Raw genomic sequence first — 26,074 nt, 5'->3', positions numbered from 1 at the left:
TTGCTTTTTGGGGTGAACTAAACAAGGCCCACGTTCACGGCAAGGGCACTGTACGGTGTACCATTTGCGCGCGGTGCCGGTGGCACTCTGTTCGAGAATAGTGGCCGGCGTTACTATTCCAGCCGGCCGGTGCCACCAACCACGCGCCTCACGTGGCCCGCGCGTCCGTGAAGCCGTGAACCGTCGCCGTTTAATCCGCAGACAGAGGGTGGGGCCACAGGCTAAATGACCAAAATATCACCAATGCATTCTCCTCTTCTAGCAATTTTGCAAGGGTAAATTAGAGAAATCCGATTGAGCCCAAATGGCATCGTGGGCAGGCCACACGGCCCAACCATGCCCGTCCAAATGGACGTCCATTCTAGCCGCACGATCGCTCGGACTGACGGCCGCGATGCATCCTACGAGAAGCTTCCCTTTCTCCTAGCAATCCCATCCTCCGCCCCCCTCGGTTGTGTCGCAATATAAACCCCTGGGGAGCGTGGCGGCCATTTGCCCCCAGCAGCTCTTTGTGATCCTACCTCAGCCGCGTCGCGTCCCATTCCCATCGCATTCTGCGATTCGAAGCTCTCTGTTCGCAGCCATGGCGAAGAGCTACCCGACCGTGAGCGCCGAGTACAGCGAGGCCGTCGAGAAGGCCAGGCAAAAGCTCCGCGCCCTCATCGCCGAGAAGAGCTGCGCCCCACTCATGCTCCGCCTCGCGTAAGCCTCCCTACCTCCACCTACCTCCCGTCCTCCCTGCGCGCGCATTTCTAGATCTTTGTGGGGGAGTTTTTTTTTTTCAGTCGCCTGATCTGGGTTTCCCGTTCGATCGCGCAGGTGGCACTCCGCCGGGACGTTCGACGTGTCGTCGAGGACCGGCGGTCCCTTCGGCACGATGAAGAACCCGGCGGAACTGGCGCATGGCGCCAACGCGGGGCTGGACATCGCGGTGCGGCTGCTCGAGCCCATCAAGGAGGAGTTCCCCATCCTCTCTTACGCCGATTTCTACCAGGTCGGTCCCCGATCTCGCATCGATCTGGTTCGATGATTCGATCTGCCCGAATGGATGTGCGTTCTGACCGCGTACCTTTCTCTCTCTGCTCCTTTTGCAGCTCGCGGGAGTTGTGGCCGTGGAGGTCACTGGTGGGCCTCAGATCCCCTTCCACCCCGGTAGGGAGGTGAGATTTTTCAACCATTTGTTAACTGTCTTTGGGGTTTAGCAGGGTTTAAGGTTTTGTTTAGAAATCTCCGAGGAGGTGGGTGTGAAGGTCGTTTAGTGAGATCGTGTTTGTTTACTCCAACTAGTACCATCGATCTATGTGCGATTTATCACCTGTTTGGTAAATCCCTCGTGCAATTAGCTATAACCATTTATTCCTGGGATGCTACAATTAACCTTTATTTTGAGATTTGTGTCCACGCATCTTTCCGCTCTGTGGCTCTGTCCCTGTGTGTTCATTGTTTCGGCTTGAAGTGGCCACTAGTTTAGGTTTTGATTAGTCTATAAATATCATCTTCGAATGGTGGGCCATTGTGCGCTAAAAATAATTTAGCGGTTTACTGTAGTGTTCGTCAAATATATGAGATGCAGCTTTCACTATGTGTATAGCTCAGTCCTTGTCTCTCATAGACGTGATAGGAGAGTCATATTAACTATATGCTTGTTTCATACTTTTTCCTATGATGAGAAAATGATGTCACTAATAACTTATCAAAACTTATGTTTAGAAGCTATTCCTAACACCAGTGGTTCTTTTGTGTTAGTTTTGTATAGGACAATGTCCATATAGCCTTCATTTTTGAAAACTTATCGAAAAAATAATTGATCGTTTTATCATTTTGTATTGGTGTTCTCCATACATACTTATGTCACCCTGCCTGTTGGATTCTTGTCATCTTGCACATATATTGTGTTGAGTAGGTAGGTCATGGTCATGTGATGAGGTATCATAGTGTTGCCAAACCAGTTTGCCCTTATCCTGTTATACATATATGTGTTGGCCAATACAATACCATATCATATGTCGTTATCTCTTTATTGTGGAGGTCCACTTGTTGGGTCCTTGGATGCACAGTATGTTTGTTGTAAGTGTGCGTCTAGGCATTTCATGCCGTCTAGATAGTGTTGGTTGCCTTACCCTGATGGTGATGTGCACTATGCATATTATGCACCTATACGGTCCCTGTTGATATGCTGTCAAATTATACATGTATAGACCATAAACTTTCTGCATGTTGTCCAATGCTGATACTATTTTCCCTTGATTGTCATTACAATTTGTTGGGTGACAATTATTTAACATTTGGTGTTAAAGTTGTTCAATTCTATCACTTATGTCTTGCTTTCTTAAAACTATAGCGATAGGCATGACTGACTGATATTATTTGTTCCATGCCTTTTTCGCCGTCAGTATTTGTCACTGTAAAAACTTGAGTATTTACATCTTCCCTTGTCTTTTTCAGGACAAGCCTCAGCCCCCACCCGAGGGCCGTCTTCCTGATGCCACTAAGGGTAGATCTCTAATCTTCACTACGATTGTCATGAATGCTGAATTGATTGGTTATATTCACCATGTATCCTTCAAGGCGTTGACGTCACTTTTATTGACATGATGACCGACTCTTATTCCTTGCTTGCTGTTTTTTATTAACCAGGTTCTGACCACCTGAGGCAAGTCTTTGGCAAGCAGATGGGTCTGAGCGACCAGGACATTGTTGCCCTTTCTGGTGGCCACACCTTGGTTTGTTACTGCCCACTCATGTTTCCTTCAGAAATGTATGTAATATATGTATGCTTGAACTGATTTACTTTTATTTGAGGTTTTCTTAGGGAAGGTGCCACAAAGAGCGGTCTGGTTTTGAGGGGGCCTGGACTTCAAACCCTTTGGTCTTCGACAACTCTTACTTCAAGTGAGTCTGTGTCATGTTTACTATGAAAAGCAACTGCATTTAGTTAAGAAATACTAAGAATTTATTTGCCTTTGTTATGTCTTTCCTGGGCAGCTGTAAATACTATACTATACTAGAAATTAATAGCTATCCCATATATCCTGAACTTATTCTGTAGGGAACTTCTGAGTGGTGACAAGGAGGGCCTTCTTCAGCTCCCAAGTGACAAAGCCCTGCTGAGCGACCCTGCCTTCCGCCCTCTTGTGGATAAATATGCTGCGGTATGTCCGTCATTGTTTTCTAGGGTAAGGTGATCTGCAGGGAGATAAGTACTGATTATTGTGTGCCTTGTAGGATGAGAAGGCATTCTTTGAAGACTACAAAGAAGCCCACCTCAAGCTCTCCGAACTGGGGTGAGTAACCAGTGATTGCACAATTTGTGCTTGGTCAGTGGGACAAATCTGATTGTTTACTCTCCTGGAATGCAGGTTCGCTGATGCTTAAATGGCCCCTATCCTGGAGTGATCCAAACTGCTGCCTGTATGGAATCATGTGCATCTGGAGTTAGAGTGAACCAGCAGATTGTCTCGTGTCTTCTATGTAATAAATTTGTCGCTGTTGAGCCCTCAGGCTGTTCTTGGAACTTTGGCTATGGTTGAACGGGGGGGACCCTTTGCCTATACTCTGATGCTGTATGCAACTGAAACTAGTAGATCTATGATCTTATGGCTGCAGTATGTTCTTGTTACTTTGCTTATCTGGTTTCCCTTAGTTCGGTTCACAGCTTGTGGTTTAAAAAGGCTGTGCTTGCGCTGCATCTGCATGATCTGATTCTTTCTCGTGGTGTGACTGGTCGAGCAATTTTAGTCGGAGCTAATACGCTTTGCTTTGCTACGTCTATGATCGAGTTCTGTTGGCCGTGTCGGTGGATGTTAGTGATGCAAATTACTGATTTCAAGCTACGCATTATCTGGTGCGTTTTGCAAGCTGTATCTGTTCCGTGTCTCAACGAATCGGCGACGCATTTGTGGCGCACTAGATTTCTGCTTGTATAGGGTCGGCACGGCCAGAAGCTTGCAGTGATTCTTGTTTTCAATTTCTGAAATTTCCTACGTAGTACTCGCTAACAAATTACCGTACCTCCCGGGATTTATTCTCTCAGAGACAACTCACATAAACACGTCTTCGCAGTGTTAACGGACTGCAGTTGCTCCAAGATGCTAATGACATCGGTGTGGATTAATAATCAATATTCCTGTATGCTGCTGTGTTTGGTGTGGCTCCGTCCCTAGAGAAGCCGGTGCAGGAACTACGCTAAACAGGTCCTAATAATCACCCCCATCACCTTTTTATCTTGGTTCAAATAATCATTTTAACATTCTTATTATCATTGGAACCATTTGTAATGCCACTGGAACCATCCACTACGGCCCCCTTTGGATCATAGGATATGAATCCTATAGGAATAGGGAAGTAGGAATATACATGTCATACATCTTTAATCCGCCCCCTTTGGATCATAGGATAGGAATCCTATAGGAATAGGGAAGTAGGAATATACATGTCATACATCTTTAATCCTAAGTAATACAGAAGACCTTTGGTTGGACCATAGGAATTTTTTCATGAAGTCATACTTCGGCCCCCTTTGGATTGTAGGATTGGCATAGGAATTTTGGAGGATTGACTTTCCTAAGGATTTTTTCCTATCCAAGCCTTTGGTTCACAGAAAAGTAAAGGAATCATTCCTGAGGATTGCATTCCTATGACCTGATTCCATAGGAAAATAAACATGAAGTCGGACCTCTTGGAACTTTTCCTGGCGCGAAATCAGACTTGCGCGCGACTCGCTAGTCCTCGTTCATCTTCGCGTTCACGCAAACGACAAACAGCCGCTGCCCCATCGCTGGCTCGCATGACGGCCACGCCTCGCTCGTGCTTATTCATCTTCGCATCGCACCAGCGCTAAACGGTCAGCCCATCGTTGGCTCAAGCGACGGCCACGGCATCACCGCTGCACGGGACAGCACGACGCCCTCCCCATCTCGCCAGGTATCGAGTCGGCCTGCCCCAGTGCTGGCCACAGAAAGAAGATCCGCAGTCATGTGAATAAGAATGACTGAAGACGTGGTCCCACAGGCTGGAGTGTTCGGATGATTAAGCAAACGTAACTGCCAAAGGCTAGCTGTTCAAATTCCAATTGATGTACACAATTCCTGTGTTTCACCTAAGCTCTTGCCAAAGGCATTTTCCTTTGTTTCAAATCCCATAGGATCAGAGGAGTATGCCATCTCTATTCCTTTGTTTGTCCTTTTCCTATTCTATACCTATACTGCAATCCAAAGGGGCTCTCATGTTTTTTTCCTATGGAATTGAACTATACAAGGCCAATCCTATGGAATGCTTCCTGTACTTTTCCTATGAACCAAAGAGTAGGAAAGGACCTTTGAGAATCCTATCCTACAAAATTCCTTTGTTTCACCCTTGAACCAAAGGAGCCCGCATGGAGCGAATAGTGGCCCAACAACAACAATAGTGGTCTGCTATCACAGGCTCTTAGTTCCAACGCATTATCTTTGTTTTAAATTGCAAATGTCTTTAGTTTTGTTTTAAATCAAACTTTTTAGTTTTGATGAAGTTTTTTTTAAAAAAATCAGAATTCTAAAATAGCAAACTAAACTCATTAGATTAGATACACCATGTATAGTTCTAGTATTCAGTTACAGACGCTCACACTGACCTTTATGAACGAGAATAGTGTCATTAAATTCTTGAATAAATATAGGAAATTGCGAAGCCTTGAATCCTAGTGGGCAACCAGCTGAGCTATGCTCTTTTGCATTTAATTGATATTGTATTATTGTAGACATTAATATAATTTATATAAATTTGGCTAAAGATAGTCACATTTAACTTAGAATAATTCTTAAATGAGTTACAGTTTAAAACGGACGAGTAATCCGGCCATATTAAATTACTGCTTTGCAAAAGTTAGCTACAAACAAAACCATCGTTCTCTGTGTTTTGAATCTGAACTGAGGCCTTGTTTAGTTCGCGAAAAATTTTGAATTTCGCTACTGTAGTATTGTCGGCTTTATTTGACAATTATTATTTAATTATAAACTAACTAGACTTAAAAGATTCATCTCGTAAATTACAGGTAAATTGTGCAATTAGTTAGCTTTTTTTTATATTTAATGCTTCATGCATGTGCCGCAAGATTCGATATGAAGGAGAATCTAAAAAAAACTTTGGAAACTAAACAAGGCGTGAATGGATTCGGTAAGAAGATGCGCTAGCTAACTCGGCATACAAATTTGTGATTCCAGAAACATGACCCAGAGTCCAAACCTTTTATTCTTGGTACAACCCATTACAGGAACGCCGCCTGAAACCTGCAGCAACAGATTACACAGCCTTACAGACAGGATGGTGGGCTCGAACATCAGCAAACAAACAAATGCAATGTTCTGTCTACCCCGGCTCTCCAATCTTTATACTTACGCCTATTTACAGACATTGTGCATAAAAGAGGAAGCATACATCTAGATATACATTCTAATATCGGAAATTCGGGTTCATTTCGATGGCCTCGTTGAATATGAGCTGCTTCATTTGGTCTTCTGTCAGAGCCTGCTGCTCGAAGTCGAACGAGAATGGCTCCGTGCAGATGGGCTCGTCGGCGATGTCGTGTAGCCGCTCCAGGTACGGGTGCTCCAGCGCCTCTTCAACTGCATGACAAAACAGATTCCGGTGAGAAAACTGAGAGAATGAAATCAGTCATTCGTGAGCTCTTACAGTCATCGTATAGCTATACTAAGTTGAGCTGTTTTGAAGAAAGTGTTTGGCAAAATAGCTTCACCAACTACTTCATGCATAGTTGAGAGAGAGAAATGAGGGAGAAGCTGCAATAAGCTACTTTTTTCCAGCTTCATCCAATTATGTCTTTGTGAGAGGAGGGGAAAAACAGCTCCACCCATGAAGCTGTTTTGGAAATAAGTGTTTGGCAAAAAAAACAGCTCACAACAGCTTATAAAGCTGTTGTAAGCTGTACCAAACAGGCCCTATATATATGCTAGTCTAAAACCAACAGAGAAAAAGAAACTCTGCTAATCTGAAACGAATAGGGAGTCTCTGAAGTAACTCCGCTAGTGGACAGCTGCCTGCCAATAGAGGAATCTAATTTTAAGATTATCTTCAACCTTTGTCTCTCTTTTTTTCATCTTATATAAAACATGTTTATTTTGTACGTTGGTACATAGCCGTCATCGTCACTTCGGCAAAAGCGATATGGAGGAGGCTACAAAGCCGAGGATGATGGGTCAAAGCAACAGCCCCCAAAATAATGCAAAAGGTAGCAAAGGCTTTGGATGCATATGGAGAAAGCTCCACAGCGAGTACAACTTTGATGACCCTGGGTGCACAATAAAAATTGGGAAAGGCAGAAGGAGAAACAAGTAGTTACAGAGAGTGTATTTTTTTTTCTTTTAATAAAATGTACGAAGTTACGACTTGTTTAGTTCCTATACAGTAACACAATCATAAAGGCTAGATAGTTCAAATCTGTTACCCCTGGTAACATTTGGAGTTCATTTCTCTTTACGTTTGCGTTTGCGTTTCCATTTCTACAACCAAACAGCTCCTTTCACTTTAGGTTTTGTCTCGTGGGAAGCCGGAGCAGGATTTTTGTACGACTCTCGTTTGTCCCTGAGGTAATTTTTCTATCAACTCAGCATCTTAGCTGTATATTTGCAAGCGCAGGGTGGTAGTGTTGCGTCGGTTGTACACTTGGACGGTAGGCAACAAGCTGACCAACAAAAGCTTCACGCTATGCTAGCGCATTCGATGGAAATTAAAGCTATATAAGTACTATATATCATTACTATATTTAGTCATAGAATGACAGAAATGATGCCCGGTTTTCTGTTATGGCCTCAACTCTGAATTCAACGAAGAGAACTACCAAATCACCCCATTTTGTTGCTGCGGATCATAAGTAAAAGTTTCTACTCGAGACAAAGGCCTTGTTAATTTCACCCCAAAAAACAAAATCTTATCAAGATTCCCGTCACATCGAATCTTACACCACATGCATGGTCTATTAAATATAGACGAAAATAAAAACTAATTGCACAGTTTACCTGTAAATCACGAGATGAATCTTTTAAGCCTAGTTACTCTACGATTCTACGATTGGATAGTGTTTATCAAATAAAAACGAAAGTGCTACAGTTCCGAAAACTTTTCAGTTTTCGAAACTAAACAAGACCAAGGCCTTGTTTAGTTCACCCAAAAACCAAAAAGTTTTCAAGATTCTCCGTCACATCGAATCTTGCGGTACATGCATGAAGCGTTAAATATAGATAAAAACAAAAACTAATTACACAGTTTAACTGTAAATCACGAAACGAATCTTTTGATCCTAGTTAGTTCATGATTGGATAATATTTGTCACAAACAAACAAAAATGCTACAGTACCGAAATCCGAAATCTTTTCGGAACTAAACAAGGCACAAAGAAGATTGCATATACTTCTGACCAGACCAGACCAACATCCAAATTTGGGCGAACAAACCGACGCATTGAAGTGCCGCCATACTGCCAGGGCTACTCAACTCCTCTCTGGAAATGTACACTACTCCTACACTGTGGCCTTTTTAGTTCACTCCAAAAACCAAAATCTTTTCAAAATTTCGTCTCACATTGAATCTTACGCTACATGCATAGAGTATTAAATATAGACGAAAATAAAAACTAATTACACAGTTTAACTGTAAATCACGAGATGAATCTTTTAAGTCTAGTTACTCTATGATTGGACAATGTTTGTCAAATAAAAACGAAAAGATAAAGAAAGCCTCATCGCGAGTGCCCCCACGTGCTAGTCCTAGACCTACTGACTACCAAACGCATGGCTGCTTGCTCCTCAAACAAAAAAAAAATCCTACTAATAGTCAAGTGTCAACACGGCACGAGAATAGGAAAGCGCACGTGCGGAGGTTGAGGATTCAGCAGCCGCACGCACCGGTTGCACATGGAGAAAAGAAATAACAGTAAAAAACAAAGGTGCTAGCTGTAGTAGGCCCGCCCCCGGCGAGGCGCCGAACGACTGGACTGACCTGTGATCCTCTGCAGCGGGTTGAAGGTGAGCATCCGCTCGATGAGGTCCAGCGCGACGGGCTGCACCTTCGGGAACAGGCTCGCGAACGGCCGCCGCGGGAACTGCGGGAGGTGGCGCATGTACTTGCGCGCGTCCTCGTTCCGGATGAAGCCGAGCTCATCGTCCGTCGGCGTCCCGATCACCTGCCGGCCAGCAGCAGTGGCGATGACCAGACGCGTCAGAAATGCCGTCGATCGTGTCGTGCAGGCGCAAGCGCAACCAGAAAGAGTGGCGGTGCGTCGGCGATCGGATGGTATTATATTGGTACCTCGGTGATGAGGCGCATCTGGTGCATGTGGTCGCGTCCGGGGAAGAGCGGCTGGCGGTTGGTGAGCTCCATGAAGATGCAGCCGACGGACCAGACGTCGATGGCGGCGGAGTAGTCGGTGGAGTTGAGCAGCAGCTCCGGGGCGCGGTACCACCGTGTCACCACGTACTCCGTCATCATGTCGCTCTCGGAGGAGGGGCGCGCCAGCCCGAAGTCGCAGATCTTGAGGTCGCAGTTGGCGTTCAGCAGCAGGTTGCTGGGCTTGAGGTCCCGGTGGATCACGTTGGCGGAGTGGATGTACTTGAGCCCGCGAAGGATCTGGTACAGGAAGTACTGCGCCCGGCGACCGAGATTATAATTAGCCAGCCAGTCGTCGGATTACTCGGATCACAGGCGGCGGCAAATTAAGCTGATGGCGACGCCGTGTTGTTTCTTTTCTTCTGCTAATAATAGTCACTTAGTATTATTACCTGGCAGTGCTCCTCCGAGAGCTCCTGGTTGGAGCGGATGATGTGGTGGAGGTCCGTGTCCATGAGCTCCGTGCCGATGTACACGTCGTTGAACGCCTGCGGGATCGGCGGCGGGATCACGTCCCTGATGCCTATGATCTGTTTGTTCATTCATGTGTCAGTCAGTCAGTCAGTCATCCCCAAAACCCGAATGGGAGCAGCTAGCAATTAAACGGCGCCAGATTCAACTATTCAGCAAGGGCTACATGTTTCTTGCTTACGTTCTCGTGGTCGAGGTGCCTCAGCAGCTTGATCTCCCGGAGCGTGCGCTTGGCGTCCATGTGGTTGTCGAAGGCGTTGGCGATCTTCTTGATGGCCACCATCTCCCTTGTCTCAAAGTTCATCACCGAGCTGCGCTCGAACCGTACAGATTTTTCTTATTTATTCTCAGAATTATAATCAACCCACCCGTAATAATTTCCTAAAAAAATACTTTCCTAAAAGGTGAGGTAGGGTGTTCATTCGATTCGAGAACTCACCAACCACTGCACTAGTAGATAGTCGCTAAATTAACCAAACCGCTAGCTCAACTGCTATACTCTTATCTATAGATAAGAATCTATTGGTGGTTGGTCCAAGTCCAATCAATCCATGACCATCCTCATCCATTAATTAAACTACTACTAGTAATTGTAATCCTAACACTCGGTAATCATCTTCTGCAGCTCGCAAGCAATCAGCCATGGCTCAAGCTCGAGCAGAACGTACGTACCAGACGATCCCGTAGGCGCCACGGCCGATGGGCATGATGGGAGGCTGGTACTTGTGCGTGATCTCGAACAGGTTGCCGAAGATGTTGTACTGCAGGAACCGGCCGTTGTGCGTCACCGTCGGCCGGAACTCGGCGACCGGAGCTCCGTCCATGCCTCCTCCGCTCATCCCCTGTCTTCTTCCCCGCGGGGAAGAGGCCCTGGCAGGCAGCTGGCTTAATTATTCCCCCCCTCGACGGAGAAGAGGAAGACCGACTGCTCACTCCTCACCAAGTCTCGAGTTCAAGCAGCAAGCAAATCAGGCAATTTGACCTTATCTTTGTCAAAAGAGGATGCGCAGGCGTGGGATTTATAAAAGGCGGGGGGCGGCTGAAGCTCAAGCTGAAGCAGAAGCAGGAGGAGGCCTCGATCGCTGCTGCTGCCTGGTGCTTGTGCCCTCGACCGGGCCGGACTCCAGCTGAGGAAGGTAACGAGAAAGTGAGCGGGACTTGTGCGTGACGTGACGCACGGCGCGGCCACTGTGCTCTGCTACGGACGGCGTCGATGTTGCTCGGATCCGACGGCGGGCAGGGCGTTCAACCGGTCAAACGAGGACGCGCACCAACCCGCGATCGGATAACCACCGGCGTGGGCGTGGCGTGCGGTTCGGCTGGTGGGTGGGGGCTGGGGCGCCCTGCTGCGACAGTTGGGCCATCGTCAGTGTCAGGGTCTCCGCGCGTGGCGGGCGGGAGGGGGATTTTGATTGCCGGGGTTGGCAATTGGGCGCTAGCCGCCGACGCGTTGTTTTCCTGGCGCGGGCGCTGGATTGGACGGGGACGGGGACGGGGGAGAGTGGTGTTGGCGGTTGGGCTCGGGGCTGATGATGCGGTCTGCAACCCTGCATGCGTGGCCGGCCGTGCCTCGCGCGGTGGCTTTTGACCGCCCGCGTCGTCGTCCTCGTCGTCCAACGTGTGGAAATGGAACGGGGGACTCGGAAATCCGCCGTGCCGACTCCCGACCCGCGGCCGCGAGTCCACGCGACCGCGCAGCAGGAGGTCGTTGAGCTCGGCCGGGGGCTCTCTAGCCAGGGGGGTTTTCCCGGACGGCAGGACCCGTCTCTCGCGGGTGCCCCGTCGTGAGCAATTCGTATGGTGGCTTTTCTTCTTGTGTAGCGCGTGTACGTACGTACGTTGATACGATCGTACCAAGTTGTGCAGATACTACAGATGAGAAAGCACGGTGATGAAAATAAGAGCAAGGAAGGGAAAGACTAGACTCAGAAGAAAAAAAGGGGTACAGACAGACATGGACTGAAACTTCCTGGAATTAACCATTGTCGTGAGTCGTGACCAGCAACACGATCTTTTCTTCTCACTGAAAAATGGATGTGATCACATGGCGATGTCAACTACGGCCTCTTTGGTTTGAAGCGGTAAAGTTTACCCTCCATTACATCGAATATTTGAATACATTTATAAAGTATTAAATGTAGACTATTTATAAAATTAAAAACATATTTAGAGAGTGATTTAAGAGATGAATTTTTTTGAGACTAATTAATTTATAATTAGACACTAATTTTCAAATAAAATAAAAATACTATAGTACTCGTTAAATTTTAACAACTTCAACCAAACACCCTGTTGTCTTCGTGGGACAGTGGAGAGCTCGATCGAGTGGTCGGAATAGTTCAGAGAAAAGATAGCAAGTGCCCGTCTCCACGGACCACGGTTAGCAAGGTTTGAGCGACAGACATGGCATATCCAGTCTGTCATCCACTGTTGTGAAAATGGTCGGATAGGCCGTGCTCCGATTCATCGAACAAGGGCACAAGACCACCAGTAATAACGAGCACTAATCCATCTAAGCTGCTACGTTCTTTCCGAAATCAGAATAATTACACACTCAATCCTGCTCACTAAATTAGACATCAGGATCACATCAATAACATCGATCAGAAATGAACTGCTGCTCTCAACCACTAGTTTCACGATGTGAGCCAAAATGTTGTTGGACAAGCTTGAGATTCCTCAATTAGTGCCGAACGGGATACGCTTACCGTTAAGCAGGGGCCCCTTGCATAAGACAAGGTCGAGGCTTTGGCGGCTCGATGCAGGATTGAACACTAGTAGTTTACTGTACAGCCTGATGGCGCAAGTGCCATTTTTTTGGGCAGGAAAATAGCCTATGGATGAGGAACTCCCCTAGCAACTAACTGATGTGTACTGCTTTTGCCGTACAGTGTTGCCCGGGCGATTGGAACAAAGGAGGCTTAGAAACCGAGGCCATGATTGCGAACCCGAACTTTCTATTATTCTGCCAGGAAGCATCGCCGCGTGATGCGCGAGTTGAGCAAAGAATCTCCCGGTTCCTATTACTATTTTTGCAGGTCTCAATCTTTCTGTGTGGGAGAGACAGATTACTGAAGTTTCGGACATCATACCTATCGTTTCGCATTTTCGGCCTTATTTAGATGCGAAATTTTTTTGATTTCGCTACTGTAGCACCTTCGTTTGTTTGTGGCAAATATTATTCAATCATAGATTAATTAGGATCAAAAGATTCATCTCATGATTTACAGACAAACTGTGTAATTAGTTTTTGTTTTCGCCTATATTTAATGTTTCATACATGTACAACAAGATTCGATGTGACGAAGAATCTTGAAAACTTTTTAGTTTTCGGGGTGAACTAAACAAGGCCGATCTTTTGGCTGGTATCATTCGTTCCCGATTTTGAAATCGAGATGCTGGGGCGCCAGCCAGTACGATCGACGAGCTGACGAGAGTTAGCGATAGGTGGTGCATCATTGTTTGCCGTGATGACGTGCAGCCCGCAAAGCTAGGACGAGCCTGAATTGTTGTGCTGGGCTAGACTGACTCTGGCTCATGTTGGGAATCTTCTGGGCCGTAAGCACATTGATGGACAGCCCACTTCTCCCTTGCTCGGTCGGTTGTTCCCTTGCGGTCTTGCACGCACCACGCAGCCCGGCGGCCTTCGGTCCCGATCGGATGCCGTCGGCGTGAGGACCCGAGAAAACGAAATCACAAGGAAAATCTTCGTCCCGGCAAAGTGAGGAAAAATCTGCACGCCTCTGCTCCGCGTCCTCTCGTCTCGTGTGAACTGCGGAGCAGGTAGTGGGGAACCATAAGACCCCTGCGCGCTTAGGGCGGCGGCGGCAATGGCGCCCACGGCCTGCCTCCGGCTCCCCTTCCTCCCCGCCCGAGCCCGCTCCGCCACCGCCACCGCCACCCCGTTCTCGCCCCCTCGCCGCCTTTCTCTCAAATGCAGCGCCACCAACGGTGACAACTCCAACCCCAATTACATCTCCATCTCTCCCGGCGTCGAGTCTGTGGACGTCAACGGGTTGCGTCGGCCGCCCGCGCCTGTCTCCACCCCCACCGTCCCCGGCGCCCGCGATCCCAATTGGCTGCCTCGTAAGTCACGCGTTCGCGGGCGGCCCTTGCGTTAACTAATTTCGGATCACCTGGTGCTAATCTGTGCTCTGCGCATGTTTTTTTTTTTCTTTTCTGTGTTAAGGGCCACTCACTAGCGCGGACGCCATGGAGGCGGACGGGAAGGGGCTCAAGGTTGCTTACCAGGTAGGTGCTCGACGAAATGCGTCTCAAAGGGTGTTGTCTCAGTTTCCTTACGACTGTGCTTAGGGTCTAACTGTGCTTGTGCGTTTCGGATAATGGATAATTTAATGGAAGTTTGGTTATGGTGTTTAATTCAGGGTTGCGCTGGGGCATACAGCGAAGCGGCAGCAAAGAAGGCGTACCCGAACTGTGAGACTGTGCCCTGTGAGCACTTTGACACTGCATTTCAGGTAGCTATAAGGGTGTTGCCTGTTGAGCACATCCTAGTTACTTTACTTGACTCATGTTGCTATTTTGGAAGGATATCAAATTGCAAATGGTTAAATGTTTTGTTTTATGAAATCTATTGAGAAGTACCAACATTGAATTGGACTGTCTCCCTAACACACTAATTTGTAGAAACAATCAATCACTAGCACATAATATGCATAAAATGTGTTCTGTTAGGAAAAACAGGTTGTACCCAGCGAATGCTGTTGATACCTTTTTTTTTTGGGAGGAGGGATTGTTTATACGGATTTAATAGAACTTGCAGAAATGCCAAAATGTCACGTGCGTGCTCTTGTGTAACTGTTCTTTGAGAATTGAGATAGATTTGGGTAATTTACTTGCCATGTCAATTTCCTGGAATAATTTTTGACTATAGGAAGCAGCTCGTTTCGGCTATCGCCTAGCTGTAGGAGTGTAGGGTAATATTTTTTTCTTGAAACACAGGTGAGCTTTGTATCATTGCATTAATAGAAGAGAACAGTAGGTTATGTGACAGATTCTTTTTTCTCTTCTAAAACTATTTTTCAGAGAGGTTTATGTTTTTTGTCTTAAAAACACAGTTCTCTAGTTAGTGAATCGGTGTGACATTTTTTTATTATCTGATGTTCTCCTTTGACAGGCTGTTCAAAACTGGGTAGCTGATAGGGCAGTACTGCCACTTGAGAATTCATTGGGAGGTAGCATACATCGGAACTATGATCTTTTGCTTCGGCATAGTTTGCACATTGTTGGAGAAGTTCGCCTCGCAGTTCGCCATTGCTTGTTAGCCAATCCTGGCGTGAAGATTGAAAACCTTAAAAGTGCTATGAGTCATCCCCAGGTGAACTGCTTGGTTGATCTGTCTTTACTACTCTCATTACTGTTTATTTTCATTGGAGGGAATCTTACAACCATATAATTTTTTAATTAATAGGCTCTTGCACAATGTGAGCACACATTAACAGGACTAGGAATTGAGCATAGAGAGGCCGTTGATGACACTGCTGGTGCAGCAAAGGTAGACTCAGGTTTTTTTTGTTCAACTAGAGTATTCACCTTCTAATTCAGATAGCCTTTTTCCTTCGCTCTTTTAGCTACTCCTTTCTTTGGTTATTTTTGGATAGGTTGTGATTTCAGTTACCCATTATGGTAACCCTCTGTTTTTAATCATAGCAGTAGCATGACTTTTCTTTCCTAGATTGTTGCAGAACATATGCTCCAGGACACTGGTGCTATTGCTAGTTCATTGGCTGCTAAACTCTATGGATTGGATGTTCTTGCTGAGAATATTCAGGTACAGCGAGTTCATGCTAAAATAGTTAAATTAGATAAAATGTTCTGTTCTTTGTTCTGAACATTAGCCTGTCAATTTCTTTAGGATGACAAAGATAATGTCACCCGTTTTATGTTGCTAGCTCGAGAACCCATCATACCTCGCACTGATAAACCATTTAAGGTACCCATCTTTGTGCAAATTCTTTTCCATTGTCACACCTTGTTCTCATCGTGCAAACTCTTTTCCATTGCCACACCTTGTCCTCATCGTTACTGCAGCTGATCAGTTGTGTGGTCAAATTTTCAGACAAGCATAGTCTTTTCACTAGAAGAAGGACCTGGACAGCTCTTTAAGGCGCTTGCTGTATTCGCACTGAGGGAAATCAACCTCACAAAGGTCTACCCAACAACTCTGTCTTGTCATTTTCATGCATTCTGTAGAAATGATTCACTATCTGTGCTCTGTTTTTGAATGGATGCACAGATCGAAAGTCGTCCACACAAGGAAAGGCCTCTTCGAGACTGTTCCTCACTCTTAAAGTTAGATGCTAAACCTGTGGCCTTCTAAGTTATTCAATTTCACTTTCTGCAGTTTTACATTAATAACCCATTTGATTCTGGATTGCACCAGGAACTTTGATTACCTCTTTTACGTTGACCTTGAAGCATCAATGGCTGATCCAAAGACTCAGAATGCTCTTGGAAATCTGAAGGTGCTCTTTCTTTGTTAGTACAATCTGGTGAATGTCAACTGTGCTCATGTTGCTTTATTTCAGGAGTTTGCAACCTTTTTAAGAGTCCTCGGAAGCTATCCTGTAGATGTGAATGAACCTTAGATAGAAAGTACTGCAGACTACATGCTGGTGAGTACTGAATATCAGTGTCTACTTTTAGCACTTTATTACTATGGTATGGTGCAGGAACGAAGAACCTTCTTTTTCAGTTTAAATGGGCAAAATGTCATTATATCAGACCTATTTAAATGTGGTTAGAGTTAGACAACTCACTTGAGTGATGTGCTTATTCTGTTATAAAATGTAATGCACAGTTTGACTCGGTGCACCTTCAAAGACATTTGTGGGTGCATATCTTTTTCTGAGTTAGCTTGGGTTGAGTAGAAGTTGAATACCGAACTCCCATGCCAACCATACTTCACATTGTTGCTTCCTATCATCCCCACTGACACTAGAAACACAACAATGTTGCACCCCAGTCTCCTTCAATAGCTCGCTGCCATCGGCGAACTTGAGTGAGCCTCGGTCCATAGCAAAATCTGTATAAGGTCAAATTGTTCTAACCAGTTAAAAAAATCCACATTGAAAGCGAGAATTGTTCCACATAGAATTCAACTCTTCTAACCAACAAAAACATTGTTCCACATTGGAAAAAACTGTTAGAATAGGCGCCTATGGGCTGGCCTCTTGGGCCTTGGCACCCACGTCTGATGTGGCTGGGCTGCCTCTAGGGACTTGTGGTAGATGATTATAGATTAGGCAAGGATCTCCGTTGATTGGGTGTTTCCTATAAACCCTACTACTTGATCCTTGCCTATATATTGTACCTCCTTGTACTCTTATCAATCAATCTACAGTTTCCCTGTTCCACATTCACTTACAAAAACTGTTCCAGAATCATATTGTTATGAACGACTATAAAATTCTTACACATTGAAAAGAAAATTGTTCCAGATTTTCAGGTATAAAATCAAAATTTTCTAACCAACAAAAAGTTGTTCCACATAAAAGATTAATTGTTTAGGTATTAAGTTGGATTGTTCTAATCAACAAATAAATCTTTCCACATTTAAAAATGGGTTGTTCTAGGCATAAAACCGAATCTTCTAACCAATGAAGAAGAATTGCATTGAGAAAAAGAATCGGAGGAGTCAAGTGGTGGACCTTGAAGCCTTGGCAATTGAAGGATGGAGACTCGAGCAACGTGATGATGAAAAAGGAGCAGGCAGGGCATCATGGGCTGATATTGAGCGAATTGGGGCTGACTTGATGGTCCTGGTTGCTGTGGATTGACTGCATGAGCGAAAGAGGATTGTCTTGCAGACGACTTTTAGTTGTCGCGGTCAGATTCACGCCTTAGAGGACTTGTCATCGTTGCTTTCTTATACATAGTCATTTTGAGTTTACTGAAAGAATCCTATAAAACTTCTATTAAACTACTAGGAAACTAACTAGCAGAAGTGGATGACTAGTATTTGTAGGAGAAAGTACTAGAAAATTATGGATATGGGAAGGTGTATGACATGCTACTAATTTTTCTTCTAAACCAATAGTAGTTAGTACAATATTTATTTGTTTTCTCAAGGATCTAATTAGTTCTCAAATGTCTTCTGATCCAGGATTAGCAGGAATGGGTGAAATGGTTAGAGTTGGTTTTCTGAGCAGGTTGAAAAGTGAAGAACTCTATTAAACTGATGCTAACTTTTACAGAGCAAAAGGATCTACATTATAGCAGTAGAGAAGGGTGGATTTGAGGCTTACATTGGTTGTGATCTTGGAAGAAAATTTGATGTTTAGCTGGTGATGTTCTTCTGACTTCTGAAGCAACAAGGATACTTGAAACAGCAATCTTCTTCAATGTCCTATCATATGGGAGCTTGAAAAGCACTTTTAAACATGGAGACCAAGGGGTTGAATATTTGGAAATACTTCAATAAGGTTTTATTTTTTTATGATAATAAGTTTTATATGTTTTCATGTTGGAGTGTCTGTCATGGTAGCATGCAGGTTGTTAAAATGCAGTTACATTGGAATAATGGGACAGTGTCTAAGAGCACTTGTCTTTTTTTTTTTTTTTTGAGGATTGTATAATAAGAACTGATGTTTTCATGTTCATTCGGACGTTCCTCAAAAGTTTTATTTGCTGTCATGCTGGTGGTGGTCACCTGGACCTGGCCAAACCTCGCCAAACTTTCCTTCTGTAGAAGAAAATAATTTGGTGCTCCATATATTATTCTATTGATGAGACGGAATTTGGTGCGCCTTGATTGCCTTGATCTGTGCCAGGTCAAATTCGGCTGTTTAAGGGAGTGTTTGATCTGAGGTGTTAAAGTTTAATAGATATTGTAGTATATTTTAACTATAGCAATTGGTGTTGAATCCTAGACTAATTAGGTTTAAAAAATCATCTCGCAAATTGTTCTCTAGTTGTGTTTTTAGTTTTGTAAATAGTTTATATTTAATAAAAACAAGTCGAACCAAATAGGGCCTAAGTTGCCCAGTAGCTGACTGCAGCTTAGTGGCTGCTACTTTTGTAATTTAAGGCCTTGTTTAGTTTCGAAAAAATTTCAGATTTCGGTACTGTAGCATTTTTGTTTTTATTTGACAAATATTATCTAATCATAGACTAGCTAGGCTTAAAAGATTCATCTCGTGATTTACAGGCAAACTGTGCAATTAGTTTTTGTTTTCGTCTCTATTTAATACTCCATGCATGTGCCGCAAGATTCGATTTGACGGGGAATCTTGGAAACTTTGTGGTTTTTTTGTGCAGAGCGGAGAATATTCCTCCGGAGGCATTTTTCTGGAAGAAACATTCGAGCATACCACATGTGCTCCTCGCTTAGTATATTGTTGTGCTTAGTTCCCGGTTGATTCCCGGATGGTATCTACCATGTGCTTCAGTTCCCGGTTGATTCTGCCATGTCCCGGTTGATTCCCGGTTGGTTATTTTTACAGGAGGTCAAAGAATATATGTCAGGACTTACCGGTTTCCTAATGACTGTATTGTAGTGTCGGCCGGTCCCCGCGTGTGACATGTCGTTCCATGATGAGGCGTCAGCACAGCACCGAATATAAAGAGAGAGCTTGCAGAGATCCGAAGCTTTTAAGAGTTGGAAGAAGCTCGGTCAAAGGTTCGGCAGTTCGAGCACGGGCTGGTACACGTGGCCTGATGACCTGGTTTCTTTGGATCTCGTGAGGAAATGGTCTCCCTTGATGGCTTCCCGTTTGCGTACAGTTTGTGCTCTCTTTTCCGGCTGATTATCGTGAGATGAAAGCATATTTAGCCTTTTCCCTCTCGCTCGCTTTGATCGATGAGGTTGATCCGAGCCTGGAGCTGACCCCACACTTCACACAGAAAGGCGATGAGTAGGAAGAAGAGAGCCCATTCCTCCGGAACAGGGAGCACTCGGAATATGCCTCCCTCTCGCCTCTCGGTACTCACCCTGGGGGCCTCTTCTCATCACTTTCTGTGATGCCGAAATCAGATCGATCTCTTACACATAGGGTCTGTTTAGATTGGGAACGAAAATTTTTTGGGTGTCACATCGGATGTGTCGGAAGGATGTCGGAAGGGGTTTTTAGAAACTAATAAAAAAACAAATTACATAGCTCGTCAGGAAACTGCAAGACAAATTTATTAAGCATAATTAATCTATCATTAGCATATGTGAGTTACTGTAGCACTTAAGGCTAATCATGGAGTAACTAGGCTTAAAAGATTCGTCTCGCGATTCTCAACTAAACTGTGTAATTAGTTTAATTTTTTATCTATATTTAATATTTCATGCATGTGTCCAAAGATTCGATGGGATGGATGAAAAATTTTTGGGTGGGGAACTAAACAGGGCCATAACTTCTTCCTGTTTCCCGTTCTCATGTACAGTTGGAAATTGGAACGACGAATGTGCCAGCCTATCACCGCAGGTCACTACAGTACTAGTCCAGTAGCCAGCAGAACGGCCTCGGACACGTCACTACGTACACATCACTGTTGAGTGTTAACTCGCGTGAAACCGAGTGCAGCAAGGCAGCTTCCTGGCTCCCCTCCAAATGGCTGGCACGCGGAAGCCGCGTGACGCGCCACGGCGCACCGCGCACCGTCACGTCGCCGTGGGGTCGGGTCGTATTCGGCGTAGCGTTTTGTCTTCTGCTCCAGCACAGTTTGGCGCGTTGCTCTGCTCGTGCGGGACGAGGACGAAGCGACCGTATCCATGCCACCGAACCGGGCGAACGGGTCGGCAGACGGCAGCGTCCACGAATTAGGCAGGTTGGTAGTAGTACTGAGCATAGCGTGTAGTACATATTTTGAAGTCGCAAACAAGACCCGATCAGCGGGGGGCGGAGTTGGGTTGGTCTGGGTTTTTTTGAGCCAGCCGGTGCTGTCATGCTCGGCTGCCGAACGAATTTCCATAACGTCGTTGCCGATTTGCGCCTCCCTGCCAAACTTCTGAGTTCTGACCAAACGCACCCGTACATCTTGTAGTCGTAGGCTAGGAATAATGATCGCTAGGAGTAGGAGACTACTTGTTTTAAATTTTGTATGCTTGTACTTATCCTAGTAGCTTTTTTTTTCACACCAAGCTTCAACACACAAATTTGAAGAGAGGAGGAAATATGATTCATGATGGCTATGCTTAAATTGATTTCCAGTCTCGCTATGTAGCTCCAGACTGGTAGAACGTCTCTATTGTTCTCCATCTATTAGGTTGACAAATTTCAGCATGGTTTAAGGTACTATACAGCCCGAAAATGAATTTATTTATTTATTCATTTATTTATATCCACACCGTTACTTATTAGGTCACTCACAATGCAGACTCTATCATATAGTCTAAAAGTTATTTATTACCTCGAACAATGTGGACTTAGAGTCTAAATAAGACTTGGAGTCTTATTTTTTCTACCTTTTTCTTCAATAAATATGCTGTTACATCAGCAAAATACCATAAATAGTATGTAATTAATTGTCTTGGACTCTGTGACAGAGTCTTGCATTGTGAGTGCCCTTATTATCTACTCCCTCCGTCCCCGAAAGCTTCAACTCCTAGAATCCGTGCCAGTCAAACTTTTCTAACTTTAACCAACTTTATAGAAATGAGTATCAATATCTATGACATAAAATAAGTATCTTACGAAAATATATTCTATAATAAATTTAATGGTATTAGTTTGGTACTATAAATTTTAATATTTTTTTTTATAATTAGATTAAAATTGTAAAAATTTGACTTAGAACAACACTAGAAATTGCAGCTGACGAGTAACAAACAATTTCCCCTCCGTTGTCACCACCGACAGGCGGACACGACAGGGGCGGGTCTCCTCCCCGCTCCCATAAACGCAGGCTCACGCAGCCGCTTCCCTCCCGTGCCAAGCGCCCAAGCCCAAACCCACCACCACCAATTCAACCGCGACCCAACCCACCGACCGCCCGCACCCCCATTCCCACCTCCTCCTTCCCAGATCTCCCCGCGCGCCCGCCCGCGCGCGCGCGAGTTCGTGTGCGGCCGGCAGCGGCGGCGGCGGCGGCGACCGAGGAGCCATGACGGCCAAGGGCGGCGCCACGCCGTCCCCCGGCGGCGCGGGGGGTGCCGCGGCGGGGAACGGCCGCCTCTTCACGGTGGGGCTGGTCACCGCCTGGTACTCCTCCAACATCGGCGTGCTCCTGCTCAACAAGTACCTCCTCAGCAACTACGGCTTCAAGTACCCAATCTTCCTCACCATGTGCCACATGTCCGCCTGCGCCCTGCTCTCCTACGCCGCCATCGCCTGGCTGCGCGTCGTGCCCATGCAGCTCGTGCGCTCCCGCGTCCAGCTCGCCAAGATCGCCGCGCTCAGCCTCGTCTTCTGCGGCTCCGTCGTCTCCGGGAACGTCTCGCTCCGCTACCTCCCCGTCTCCTTCAACCAGGCGGTCGGCGCCACCACGCCCTTCTTCACCGCCGTCTTCGCCTACATCATGACCGTCAAGCGCGAGTCCTGGGTCACCTACCTCACCCTCGTGCCCGTCGTCACTGGAGTCATCATCGCCAGCGGCGTAAGTTACTGACTACTCTCCGCCTCCGTCTCTGTCTTCTTTTCTCAGTAGATCTGTTGGAGTCGGGATTGGATCTGAGCGGAATCCGGGTTTGGCTAGCTCGGAACTCGGGAGGAGTGGGATGGAGCTCAAGATAACAGGTGGATCTGTCATCTAGCTGTAATTGGACTAAAATGGCTGGCAGGCATCTGGCCCCTCACTTCATTGGATGCCCATCCCTTTGTTGGGAATAGAATTTTGAGATTATCCGATGGAAACCATTCACTGCGGACAACGGTGCCTATAGATGTCACCTCAGACGTCGCCTATCTGATAGGGCCAAGTGATCAACTGGCATAACAGCTGGAGACTAATTTAGTTAACCAAACTTTATCCCAGGATCCAACTAGACCGAGCTTTTACAGGGATAGCTCGTTTTTTCTGCAAAAAAACCTTGTCTGCAAACTGTGCATTTGCAAGTCAAAATTTCAAAAATGTTTTCTGGAAAGTAATCCAGATTTTGAAATTCAATTGTAGAATATCCATTCTTTAATATCAAAGTATTGGCTTACCTTTTTCGAACCAACATGATTTATTTTACATACATTCACTGAACATGCACAGGGCCGTTAATTGCGCCATTAATAAGTTGATTCTCTTGCATTATACATAATATACACAGCACTGTGTTATAGCTCTTTTGTGGAATATAAGATATGCTAGGCTTGCAAAGTGTCCGATGACTACTGGACGCGTTTACCAATAATAGTGGGATGTGGGAATCTTATGTTAACTTGTAGCATCTCAGCCTAGCAAGTTGTTGCTATTCATGGCTGCTATGAGGAATCTTTACGAGGTATTTGTTTCACATCAACTAGTATATATCCCTAATATCAGTCAAGTGGAGAACCTAGAGCTTTGAATGCATACTGACTAAAGCTGTTGTTGGACCTCTTAAGTTTATAATGCTAAAACTGATATGGAGCTTGCAAATCAAACTTACAGGGCGAGCCTAGCTTTCATCTGTTTGGATTCATCATGTGCATAGGAGCAACTGCAGCAAGGGCGTTGAAGACAGTATTGCAAGGAATTCTTCTGTCTTCTGAGGGGTAACTTTGCCTTCCCTTTTATATGTATTAACTATTCTGTACACATTGCCTTGGATTCATTTACTACATTGCATTTGTGTGGATGCTGAGTGTTTCTCTGTTCTGATGTCTTGCAGGGAGAAGCTTAATTCTATGAATCTGTTATTGTACATGGCTCCAATTGCTGTTATTTTCTTGCTTCCTGCAACTATCTTTATGGAGGATAATGTTGTCGGCATTACAATTCAGCTTGCAAAGAAGGATTTCACTATTGTTTGGTTGCTATTGTTCAATTCTTGTTTGGCATATTTTGTCAATTTGACCAATTTCTTGGTGACAAAGCATACTAGCGCACTGACTCTACAGGTACCAAATGCTTTCTGACCCATCAATTCAGTTTTGTGTGCATGATTTAGTTTAACACTTGGATTTTCTTGTTTTTTGTGTTATATGCGCACTATATTTAAGATGGGTTGGATAATGGTATTAACTATTAAGATTGACTACTTCATTCCAAGAGTCCACTAATATTCCACCTTTCTAACCTGCTGTGTTTAGCTGTTTTTCCTGAGCTAGAAACACGCCGCTCTTGTCCTGTACAAGTGTATGGTTTGAACTTTGAAGTACGTAACAGTGACTTTTAAACATACACAAATGGGGTCTCTGATTGACTACAGTATGTCAGTATAGATTTGCTGCACTAATAGGAAACGTCTTTGATGTTTTTTATTTTGAAATTGGAAATTTTGTCGATCAGAAGCATGTCAGAATTGAATGTAAAATGTTCTGTAATCGGTTTGAAAAAAGTAACATACTTACCTCGCTATCCTACGGGTTTGGAAAAAGTAACATATGTACCTTGCTGTCTTAAGAGTAAAGCTTTCTACTCATCTTTCTCTTTTAGATGCATAAATAATCATGAGCTTGCCCTATCTTGGTTTATTGACCACTCTCTATGATAGTAATTTGTTTGCCATATTACCATACCTTGTCTTCTTTTAGTTTTAAGAATTTGGCTTAAACCCTTCAATTATTGACATCCATGTCTCTCCAGGTTCTCGGAAATGCAAAGGGTGCTGTGGCAGTTGTTGTCTCGATCATGATATTCAGGAATCCTGTGTCCATAACAGGAATGCTCGGTTACACTCTCACGGTTATTGGCGTTATTCTTTACAGTGAATCCAAAAAGCGCAGCAACAAGCCATGAACACCCTAGAAGACAGTAAATATGGCAATCATTTCTTTGTCCTGTCAGTGCCTAGAGCTAATATATGATGAGAAATACTTCGGTGGCGATCACAACAAATCCTAAGCCATACTGCCTCAGCAATTGGACATCGAGGATAGAAGTCCAATACTACCTGTAGTATCACCTTGGCATGTGGGAGGCATTTTGTTTAATGGCGTTGATGGATAGAATATAATTTTTTGTGTTATAGAACTGTGGCTCACACTGCCAGCATTGGTTAATACGTTTAGCTCTTGGAAATTGTCTCTGCTATTCATCTGCTATTGTAACTTCCATTTTCTCTTCTTCTGATGAAGACCACCTGTACCAGACTATGATCCAGGTTCCAGGACCTAATTAATATATTGTGACACTGAATTTAAGCTCAATTAGCTGACTTTTGGTGACAATTGCTATGTTGCCTCATCATATGGCTGCCAATATAAAGTTGCATCCAACTGCAGCTGTCGACGGTGAGTATCGTTACGTATCCCAAGGGACTGATTCCTGTCTTAGAAAACAAGGACTGTACCGTGTACATCATCCTGCTGGGGACGCCAGCAACAAAGGGCATTCAACCGATTACATTGTGAAGAACGGAACAACCAGCAACAAAAAAACATTCAACAGATTACATTCTCAAGGACGGAACAAGGAGCACTAACAGATTACTCAGAAACCTTCCACCGCATTGCCTAACATCAAGCCACAGCCCACAGGTTGGACTGCATTGCTACTCCCAGTCTTTGCATGAAATCAGCTCCTAGCTGCTCAAAATCCTTTGTACTCCCTCCGTACCAATTTATAGTTCGTTCCGACAGGTTTAGCAGAGATTAAGGTAAGCTGCACATTGCCACTTTTACCCTTCTGCCAACGAATTAAAAGAGATGCAACTTGTTGTCATGTGGATGCCAGCAAAGCGAGAATTTCAAATAATGTATACACCCAGCGGTATTATTAGTCTTACAGCAACAATATTTTAAATTTCTCTCTCTCTCTCTCTCCTGTGGAGACACCGCCACCAATAAATTCAAAAATCTCCTTCGTGCGGAGCCGAAGGACCTCGCCGCCGGCGCGGCGGCAGTAAGCCATCGGGGCGACGTGCGATCCACTTCCGCATCCCCATCTACTCGCATGTGAGTTGCTCCATGTACCGCATCCCCATCTACTCGCATGTGATTTGCTCCATGTACCTCCCTTGCGCTGGCCACCAGAAGCAGATTTGTGCCTGATCTAAGCTCTCCAATCGTGATCAGCGGGTGAGCTCCCCAAGCATGATCGTCCTGGCTAGTTATCCTCCCTCCAGCTCACTGCATCCAAAACCAACTCATCAAATGTTGCAGTCTACATCAACAGGTGTGAAATACAGGTGATTGGAACTACAGTT

General features: G+C 45.0%; 4 protein-coding genes across 4 annotated transcripts; 3 read left to right on the top strand and 1 right to left on the bottom strand.

Annotated features, from left to right (window-relative positions):
- Positions 360 to 3,628, top strand: LOC8081447 (L-ascorbate peroxidase 1, cytosolic). Its single transcript, XM_002468008.2, has 9 exons — positions 360 to 702; positions 820 to 994; positions 1,095 to 1,160; positions 2,446 to 2,494; positions 2,638 to 2,723; positions 2,813 to 2,892; positions 3,050 to 3,152; positions 3,226 to 3,284; positions 3,360 to 3,628. The coding sequence occupies exons 1-9, from the start codon at positions 584 to 586 to the stop codon at positions 3,373 to 3,375; spliced, it is 753 nt and encodes a 250-aa protein (XP_002468053.1). The 5' UTR covers positions 360 to 583; the 3' UTR covers positions 3,376 to 3,628.
- On the bottom strand, positions 6,182 to 10,974 carry LOC110431248 (mitogen-activated protein kinase 5). The gene is made up of 6 exons (XM_021450129.1): positions 10,522 to 10,974; positions 10,031 to 10,160; positions 9,771 to 9,908; positions 9,301 to 9,633; positions 8,992 to 9,175; positions 6,182 to 6,602 (listed from the first exon to the last, which is right to left on the bottom strand). Exons 1-6 carry the CDS (start codon positions 10,686 to 10,688, stop codon positions 6,430 to 6,432), a joined length of 1,125 nt encoding a protein of 374 aa, XP_021305804.1. The 5' UTR covers positions 10,689 to 10,974; the 3' UTR covers positions 6,182 to 6,429.
- On the top strand, positions 13,550 to 18,607 carry LOC8081446 (arogenate dehydratase/prephenate dehydratase 2, chloroplastic). The gene is made up of 12 exons (XM_002468007.2): positions 13,550 to 13,935; positions 14,039 to 14,100; positions 14,235 to 14,327; positions 14,987 to 15,187; positions 15,281 to 15,364; positions 15,545 to 15,640; positions 15,725 to 15,802; positions 15,929 to 16,018; positions 16,106 to 16,161; positions 16,253 to 16,334; positions 16,398 to 16,484; positions 17,975 to 18,607. Exons 1-11 carry the CDS (start codon positions 13,680 to 13,682, stop codon positions 16,455 to 16,457), a joined length of 1,158 nt encoding a protein of 385 aa, XP_002468052.1. The 5' UTR covers positions 13,550 to 13,679; the 3' UTR covers positions 16,458 to 16,484; positions 17,975 to 18,607.
- LOC8084883 (probable sugar phosphate/phosphate translocator At3g11320) lies at positions 21,722 to 25,076 on the top strand. Its single transcript, XM_002468006.2, has 4 exons — positions 21,722 to 22,392; positions 23,377 to 23,480; positions 23,597 to 23,825; positions 24,514 to 25,076. The coding sequence occupies exons 1-4, from the start codon at positions 21,901 to 21,903 to the stop codon at positions 24,664 to 24,666; spliced, it is 978 nt and encodes a 325-aa protein (XP_002468051.2). The 5' UTR covers positions 21,722 to 21,900; the 3' UTR covers positions 24,667 to 25,076.

Source organism: Sorghum bicolor, chromosome 1 (assembly GCF_000003195.3).
Source record: "Sorghum bicolor cultivar BTx623 chromosome 1, Sorghum_bicolor_NCBIv3, whole genome shotgun sequence".
NCBI lineage: Eukaryota > Viridiplantae > Streptophyta > Magnoliopsida > Poales > Poaceae > Sorghum > Sorghum bicolor.
This window is presented reverse-complemented; position numbering and strand designations above follow the sequence as displayed.

Bases quoted from the DNA above. Each gene is read 5' to 3' on its own strand.
- LOC110431248 (XM_021450129.1), bottom strand. From the start codon at position 10,688: ATGAGCGGAGGAGGCATGGACGGAGCTCCGGTCGCCGAGTTCCGGCCG. The intron at 9,909-10,030 runs GTAAGCAAGAAA...ATGAACAAACAG, and splicing joins GGCACCTCGACCACGAGAAC to ATCATAGGCATCAGGGACGT. The intron at 9,176-9,300 runs GTACCAATATAA...GCTGGCCGGCAG, and splicing joins AGATGCGCCTCATCACCGAG to GTGATCGGGACGCCGACGGA.
- LOC8081447 (XM_002468008.2), top strand. From the start codon at position 584: ATGGCGAAGAGCTACCCGACCGTGAGCGCCGAGTACAGCGAGGCCGTC. The intron at 1,161-2,445 runs GTGAGATTTTTC...TGTCTTTTTCAG, and splicing joins CCTTCCACCCCGGTAGGGAG to GACAAGCCTCAGCCCCCACC. The intron at 2,724-2,812 runs GTTTGTTACTGC...AGGTTTTCTTAG, and splicing joins TTTCTGGTGGCCACACCTTG to GGAAGGTGCCACAAAGAGCG.
- LOC8081446 (XM_002468007.2), top strand. From the start codon at position 13,680: ATGGCGCCCACGGCCTGCCTCCGGCTCCCCTTCCTCCCCGCCCGAGCC. The intron at 15,641-15,724 runs GTACAGCGAGTT...CAATTTCTTTAG, and splicing joins TTCTTGCTGAGAATATTCAG to GATGACAAAGATAATGTCAC. The intron at 16,335-16,397 runs GTGCTCTTTCTT...GCTTTATTTCAG, and splicing joins ATGCTCTTGGAAATCTGAAG to GAGTTTGCAACCTTTTTAAG.
- LOC8084883 (XM_002468006.2), top strand. From the start codon at position 21,901: ATGACGGCCAAGGGCGGCGCCACGCCGTCCCCCGGCGGCGCGGGGGGT. The intron at 22,393-23,376 runs GTAAGTTACTGA...TCAAACTTACAG, and splicing joins GAGTCATCATCGCCAGCGGC to GGCGAGCCTAGCTTTCATCT. The intron at 23,481-23,596 runs GTAACTTTGCCT...GATGTCTTGCAG, and splicing joins ATTCTTCTGTCTTCTGAGGG to GGAGAAGCTTAATTCTATGA.